Consider the following 8235-nt stretch of genomic DNA (forward strand, 5'->3'; position numbering starts at 1 on the left):
GCTGGCCTGAGGCCGGGCGGCAGCACCTTCGCCATGCCGGGGATGGTGCTCTTCGGCCGGCGCTGGGCCATCGCCAGCGACGACTTGGTCTTCCCGGGGTTCTTCGAGCTGTTCCTGCGGGTGCTGTGGTAAGGGCGGCCGGCTCGGAGGGCCGTGGGACGCGTCGAGCGGGAAGCGGGGGGCGAGCTGTCTGTCCCCCTGGTAAAAGTGACCAGCTTAGCGGGCGCTGACCCAGTCCCGGGGCATGCCGTGCGTTCTTCTCTCTAGTCCGCACCTCCGCCCGAGGAGGTAGGGACTGTTGCTGCCCCATTTTACGGATGCCAACCTGAGGTCCAGAGCGGGTGCGCTGTACCCCGGGTCACACGGGGGAGGGGCTTCAGAAGTCCGCGCTGCGGGACACGAGCCACCCCTCTGTGTTCGGCCCTGACACCGGCTCTGGGAGCCGGGAGGCCGTCGTTGCAGACCAAAAGCCATGGCCTCGAGGTCTCCTTTCTCGAGCCAGGAGCCGCCACTTGGCATCATTCCACCACCTGCGTGGAAGAGCCGAGCACGTGAATCTGCAAAATGAAAGAGAGGAGAAAATAGGGTTCAGTGCCATTCTCGAACCGGTCGTGGCTGAATTTCGTGAGAAGCGAGCGGGCTCGACGTAAACGCCGTTGTTTTTCAAAGTGTGGAATCCGTGGGAAGTGGCGTTGGTGCGTGAAGTCTGTTCCCAGAGGGTCTGGGCAAGGGGTGATGTTATTGTGATGAAAAAGTAGGTTCTCCAGGGAAAAAGTAACATGAAAACACAAAATAGGATAAGCTGTTTCCAAGGAATTTTATCCTTTTCAGGGCCAAGTGTTTCTGTGATCATTTCCCCTTTATTATTTCTAGATGCAGGGTCCTCATATCACAGAACTGACAAAAACATAAACAGTTACCTAGTCCAATTTCACTTCTGGGCTTGAATCCTCACTAGGGTGTTCTTGCCAAGTGGTGTCCTGTCTTCTACTGAAATACCTGTAGCGATGGGCTGTTATTGCTTTGCATTGGATGGTGCTGTAGTTCATTGTTCTTCACTGAATTAAGAAATGTAGTTATGAGGCCACAATACATCTTTCAAGTTTATCAGTGTTTTCCATGGAACATCTGGCTTCCCACCCTCTTGATCTGGGGTTGCACACAGAAGATTACAGCATGTGTTTGTCAATTTCTTATGGATTCACAAAAGCAAAAATTCTCTTGTGAGTAATCTAGCAAGCAGGCTGGGTGTGGTGGCTCACGCCTATAATCCCAGCACTTTGGGAGGCCGAGGGGAGAGGATTGCCTGAGCCCACGGGTTTGAGACCAGCCTGGGCAACTTGGAGAGACCTTATCTCTACAATAAATCCAAAAATTAGCCAGGCGTGGTGGTGCACGCCTGTAGTTCCAGCTGCTTGGAAGGCTAAGGCAGAAGGATCGCCTGAGCCCAGCAGGTCGAGGCTGTGGTGGCCGGGAGCGTGCCACTGTGCTCTAGCCTGGGTGACGGAGTAAGACTTCAACTAAAAAAAAAAAATAATAATAATATAGCAAGCATACAGTTTGTTGGTTTACTAGTTGTGTGTTTCTGAATTAAGATGGGGCTATTTTCTAGCAGTTCACAATCTTTGCTTGTTTATGACTTTACATGTCTCTCATGGATTATAGCAGACATGGAGTAAGAACAATGATATAAGCATGGCGAGTATAAAGTTCATTTAAAAAAAAGAAAGCTGTACGTTGACTTATTAGATCTTTTATGGACGCAAATTATATTGGAAAGTGAACTGTGCCTTGTTTTGGGAAATATTAACTCTTTTTATTTCTTTGTATCATGCCTTACAAAGCAGCTTCTGGATTCTATTTCTGACTTTCCCTGTTTCTCAACAGGTGGATTGGCATTCTCACGTTGTATCTCATGCATAGAGAGAAGCTGGACTGTGCTGGTGGAGTCCTGCTCAGCAGCTACTTGATTGTTCTCATTGTTCTCCTGGCAGTTGTTATATGCACTGTATCAGCTATTGTGTGTGTCAGCATGAAAGGTAAAAAGTAGCCTTTTCTTTGTGACCCCTATTCTTTTTTATTTTAACAACTTTATTTGCATATCATACCATTTATCCACTTACCTATTTATTTAGAATCAGGGTTTCACTCTGTCACCCAGGCTGGAGTCCAGTGGCACAATCACAGCTCACCGCAGCCTCATCTTCCTGGGCTCAAGCCATCCTTCCACCTCAGCCTCCCAAGTAGCTGGGACTACAGGTGTGTGCCAACATGCTTGGTTTTTTTTTTTAATTTTTTGTAGAGATAAGGTCTTGCTATGTTGCCCAGGCCGATTTCAAACTCCTGGGCTCAAGCGCTCCTCTTGTCTTGGCCTCCCATAGTGCTGTGATGACAGGTATGAGCTACTGTGTGACCCAATTTGCCCATTTAAAAAATACAGTCCAAGACCAGGCATGATGGCTCACGCTTGTCATCCTAGCATTTTGGGAGCTGAGCACTTTGGGAGGATCACTTGAGCCCAGGAGTTTGCAACCAGTGGTGAGACCTCATCTCTATGGAAAGTCGAAAAATTAACTGGGCATGGTGGTGCATGCCTATTTTTCCAGCTACTCGGAAAGCTGAGGAGAGCGGATCTTTTCAGTCCAGGAGTTTGAGGCTATGGTGAGCCGTGATCATGTTCCTGCACTCCAGTCTGGATGACAGAGTGAGACCCCAACTTAAAAAAAATAAAAAGCCGGGCTCGGTGGCTCAGCCTGTAATCCTGCACCTTTGGGAGGCAGAGGTGAGTGGATTGCCTGAGCCTGTGGGTTCGAGACCCATCTGGGCAACTTGGTGAGACCTCATCTCTACAATAAATCAAAAAATCAGCCGGGCATGATAGCACATGCCTGTAAGTCTGGCTGCTTGGAAGGCTGAGGTGGAAGGATCGCCGGAGCCCAGCAGGTCGAGGCTGCGGTGGCCGGGAGCGGCCACTGCACTCCAGTCTGGGCGACAGAGTGAGACTCCAACTCAAACAAAACAAAACAAAACAAAAAACAACAACAACAACAAAATAGCTGGGTGCAGTGGCTCACGCCTGTAATCCTAGCACTTTGGCAGGTGGAGGTGCGAGGATTGCCTGAGCTCAGGAATTTGAGACCAGCCTGAGCAATATGGCAAGACCTCGTCTCTATAGTAAATCAAAAAATTAGCCAGGCATAATGGTTCATGCCTGTGGTTCCAGCTACTTGGAAGGCTGAGGCAGAAGGATCACCTGAGCTCACAGGTCGAGGATGTCGTGGCCATGAACATGCCACAATACTCCAGGCTGGGTAACACAGTGAGACTCTTGACTCAAAAAAAAATAATAAATAAAAATAAAGTATACAGTTCAGTGGATGTATAATCACAGACTTGTGCAGTCATCATCATAATATTAGAACATTTTTATCACCTCCAAAATAAATTCTTTTTTTGTGTTTTTTGTTTTGTTTTGTTTAGGAGTCTCACTGTGTTGCCCAGGTTGGGGTGCAGTGGCATGGTCACGGCCACCGCAGCTTTGACCTGCTGGGCTCAGGTGATCCTTCTGCCTCAGCTTTCCAAATAGCTGAAACCACAGGCATGTGCCACCATGCCCGGCTAATGTTTTGAGTTATTGTAGAGATGAGGTCTCACAAAGTTTCCCAGGCTGGTCTCAAACCCCTGGACTCAATCTTCTCGCCTCCACCTCCCAAAGTGCTGGGATTACAGGTGTGAGGCGCTGCGTCTGGCTCAAAATAAATTCTATACCCATTAGTGATCAGTACTCATTTCCCCCAAAGTCCAGCAGCCCTGAGCATCCCCTGACTTGCTGTCTATAGATTTGTTTATTCTGGACATCATATAAGTAGAATTATCCACTGTGTAACCTTCTGGTCCAGCTTCTTAAACCTAGCATTTTTTTTAATCTCACTCTATTGGCCAGACTGCTGGGCTCAGGCGATCCTTCCACCTCAGCCTTCCAGGTAGCCAGAACTACAGGTGCGCCTACCATGCCCCACTAATTTTTTTATATATTGTAGAGACAGGGTTTCACCAAGTTACCTGGGCTGGTCTCAAATCCCCCAGCTCAGGTAATCCTCTTGCCTCAGCCTCCCAAATGACTGGGATTACAGACTTGAGCCACCACACCAGGCCAGCATAATATTTTTAAGGTTCATCCATGTAGCATGGATCAGTATTTCATTCCTTTTTCTGACTGAATAATATTGCATTGAATGTATGTACCACATTTTACTTATCCACTTGTCAATTGGTGGGCATTTGGGTTGTTTCCACTTTTGGCTATCAAGTAATGCTACTATGAGCATTTGCACACAAGTTTTTGTGTGGACATATGTTTTCATTTCTCTTGGGTATATACATAGGGGTGGAATTACTGAATCATGTAGTAGCTCTGTGTTTAACCTTTTGAGGAACTGCTAGACTTTTTCAAGCAGCTGTACTATTTTACATTCCCACCAGCGGTGGATAAGGGTTCTAACTTCACAGCATCCTCACCAATACTTGTTATTATCTGATTTTTTATTATAGCCATCCTAGTGAGTGTGAAGTGGTAGCTCATGGTTGTTTTAAGAGACAAAGTCCCAAGCCGGGTTCGGTGGCTCAGCCTGTAATCCCGTGCCTTTGGGAGGCTGAGGTGAATTGCCTGAGCCCGTGGGTTCGAGACCCACTTGGGTAACTTGGCAAGACCTCATCTCTACAATAAATCAAAAAATTAGCCGGGCATGGTAGCGCTCGCCTGTAGTTCCAGCTACTTGGAGCCTGAGGCGGAAGGATTGCCAGAGCCCAGCAAGTCAAGGCTGCGGTGACTGGGAACGGCGAGTGAGACTCCCACTCACAAAAAAAAGAGAGACAAAGTCTCACTCTATTACCCAGGCTGGAGTGCAGTGACTCGATCATAGCTCCCTGCAGTCTCGAACTTCTGGGCTTAAGTAGTCTTCCCATTTTAGCCTCCCAAGCAACTGGGACTACAGGCATGTGCCACCATGCCTGGCTATGATTTTGATTTGCGTTTCTTTTGATGACTAATGATGTTGAGCTTCCTTTCATGTGCTTATTGACAATTTGGAGACATAACTATTCAGATCCTTTGCTCAATTTTAAACTGGGATATTTATCCCTTTATTTATGAGTTGTAAGAGTTTTATTAATAATTTTTTGCTACATATTATTTTCTACAATCATTTATCTGAGAATGTCTCCAGAAATGATGGAACCTTGCCTGTTTGATTGCTCTGACTCATAGATGAGCTTAGCACTCTTGTGACTCATAAAGAAATGTAGGGCCAGGCATGGTGACTCATGCCTGTAATCCCAGCACTTTGGGAGGCAGAAGCGAGAGGATTGCCTGAGCCCAGGGGTTTGGGGTCACCCTGGGCAACTTGGTGAGACCTCGTCTCTACAATAATAAAACAAATGAGCTGTGTGTGGTGGCATGTGCCTGTAGTTCCAGCTACTTGGAAAGCTGAGGCAGAAGGATGTCCTAAGCCCAGCAGGTCAAGGCTGTGGTGACCTTGAGTATGCCACTATACTCCAGCCTGAGACTTCGACTTAAAAGAAAGAGAATGCATTAGTAAATAAAAACTCATCAGTCAGAGGGAAGGCTGAATGGCATGCCACCATCCACCATGTTTTAGTGTTTTATCACTGCTTGATGCAGGATGTAGGAGGCATGCTTATCAGATCAAAGATGATGATAAACTGGGAGGGGATGGTGCTACAGTGGGTGACAGAATCAAGATCTTGACAGTTTGGAATGATGGACTGAAATGTAAAAGATGTTAGCTCATGGGAGAAATATGAAGGAGAGAAATGTCAGTGGCAGAATATCACATGAGAAAAAACCTTAGGGTGTGGGATGACCGAGAAGAGTAGCATGTTCCTGCTTACTGTGATAATATGTAGAAAGGGATCTCTGTATTTTACTATGCCTCTGAAATCAAGGATGCATGGGGTCTGGATTGAAAAAGGTCCCAGTTCTGTAGTCTCTGTTGGCCCCCAACTGTGGGTTGTTATTGGTGCTGAATGCTGAAGGAGAGGAAGAAACTGAATGTGTACAGTGTGGCTTTAGTGCTGTGAAGCTTTGTAATGAAGGTAGAGTGTTTAGACTGGTGGCATATCGGATATAGCATTATCTAACTTATTTGCCCTTTTTGTTCATGTCACATTCTGGTTAGATCACTGAGTTTTGTTTTTGTTTTGAGTTGTAGTCTCACTCTGTTGCCCAGACTGGAGTGCAGTGGAATGCTACGGCCACTGCAGCCTCTACCTGCTGGGCTCAGGTGATCCTCTGTCTCAGCCTTCCAAGTACCTGGAATCACAGGCATGTGCCACCATGCCCTGCAGATTTTTTTATTTTTATTGTGGAGATGAGGTCTCACCGTGTTGCCCAGGCTGGTCTTAAACCCCTGAGCTCAGGTAATACTCTCACCTTGGCCTCCCAAAGTGCTGGAATAGCAGGCATGAGCCACATGCCCAGCCATTAGTTTCTATTTTTTATTTGAGAACCTGCCAGTTGAAATCCTACTGTTGCCATCTTATGGAAGGTTTAATTAGGAATAGGCTACCTTCATGACTGCCACATTTTGATAGAAGTAACACCTTTGAAATACAAAGTCTGCCATTTGCAGTGCTTGGCTTTGATTATAGGATGTCTCCTTATATCTCCTCTGTATCTCAAGAGTTCATTACTAATCTCATGCCAGAGAGATTGCTACAGTGGCTGTAAGTGTTGAATCTAACAATTCTGTGACACAGTCTTTCTTTATGTTTGTTGCTCTTACATAAGTGGCTGTGCCTTTGAATGATAGGGTTACTTAACCAGGACTGTGTAAAGGACATTGCATTCCGGAATGCAGCTATGCTCCTTGGTTATGGGGCCATTGACATCATAAAGCCTACTGTAGCAGCAAAGCCCATAGCAGCTTCTCTTTATCTTGAGAATTAATATGTAAATAAAATAAAAATGTTTTCTAAGTAGGTCTAACTATGTATAGAGACTTTCTGTTTCTTTTTTGTTTTTTGGAACCTTAATCAGAACAACTCTATTCCTTCCTTCATGAATGCAGTATCAATAGTTGTCATACTGTTGGAATTTTAAGTCCAGGTGCTACTTACATTCCAATTTGTCTCTTTTTAGAATCCCAGCCCTCTAGGAAGTAGTGTGCTGTTATTACACTACAGGATTATTCTTCCTGTTTCTCTCTGGGTAATAGGTTATTGTTACATCATAACAAGCTCCAAATATAGAACTGATTTTTTGAAATATCTTTTTTTTTTTTTTGAGTTGGAGTCTCACTCTGTCGCCCGGACTGGAGTGCAGTGGCCGCTCCCGGCCACTGCAGCCCTGACTTACTGGGCCCCAGGGCTCCGGCGATCCTTCCACCTCAGCCTTCCAAGTAACTGGAACTACAGGCGCACGCTACCACGCCCGGCTAATTTTTTGATTTATTGTAGAGATGAGGTCTCGCCAAGTTGCCCAGGCGGGTCTCGAACCCGCGGGCTCAGGCAATCTACTCACCTCGGCCTCCCAAAGCGCGGGATTGCAGGCTGAGCCACCGAGCCGGGTCTTAAATATCTTTTAAAAGATATGCCGCTCAGAGAGTACCTTTACAGTTAATTACCTTGTGAAGTTCATTTTTGTCCCAAAAATGAAGCCTGATTGTATGTAACACTTTAAAATGTGACTCTAAATAAGTCATTTTAACAGAAGGTAATCTTTGGAGAAAGCTCTTATCAAGTCATTCATAGATCTTAGATCTTTTTCAGTCACTGTTTTTGTTTTTTCAGTTACCGTTTTTAGTCACATGGTTTTTGGTTTTTTTATTGTTGTTTTTTAGAGACAGGGTCTTGTTCTGTCACCCAGGCTGGAGTACAGTGGTGTGATTGTACCTCACTGCAGCCTTGAACTCCTGGGCAAGCAGTCTCTTGCCTTGGCTTCCTAGAGTGCTGGAATTACAGATGTGAGCCACCACAACTGGCCCGTGCAACATTTTTATGTTACTTAAATTAGCGTTTATTACAACTTTTCTCCAAAGGGAGAGTGTTGATGTTTTACATTAAGAAGTACAACAGCCGGGCTCGGTGGCTCAGCCTGTAATCCCACGCCTTTGGGAGGCTGAGGTGAGTGAATTGCCTGAGCCCGCGGGTTTGAGACCTGCCTGGGCAGCGAGACCTCATCTCTACAATAAAATAAAAAAATCAGCCCGGGCGTGG

At 46.0% G+C, this 8235-nt stretch overlaps 1 protein-coding gene across 1 annotated transcript in view; it reads left to right on the plus strand.

Annotated features, from left to right (window-relative positions):
• The first annotated feature begins 7 nt into the window (after positions 1-7).
• DAGLB (diacylglycerol lipase beta) overlaps positions 8-8235 on the plus strand; it is a 43358-nt gene continuing 35130 nt past the window's right edge. Inside the window, exons 1-2 of the mRNA XM_008071353.1 lie at positions 8-128; positions 1888-2039. Of these exons, the coding sequence (XP_008069544.1) occupies positions 34-128; positions 1888-2039 (247 nt within the window). The 5' untranslated portion in view covers positions 8-33. The remainder of the gene's footprint in view (positions 129-1887; positions 2040-8235) is intronic.

Source organism: Carlito syrichta, unplaced genomic scaffold (genome assembly GCF_000164805.1).
Source record: "Carlito syrichta isolate Samal-C Ts95f unplaced genomic scaffold, Tarsius_syrichta-2.0.1 Scaffold113490, whole genome shotgun sequence".
NCBI classification, from domain to species: domain Eukaryota; kingdom Metazoa; phylum Chordata; class Mammalia; order Primates; family Tarsiidae; genus Carlito; species Carlito syrichta.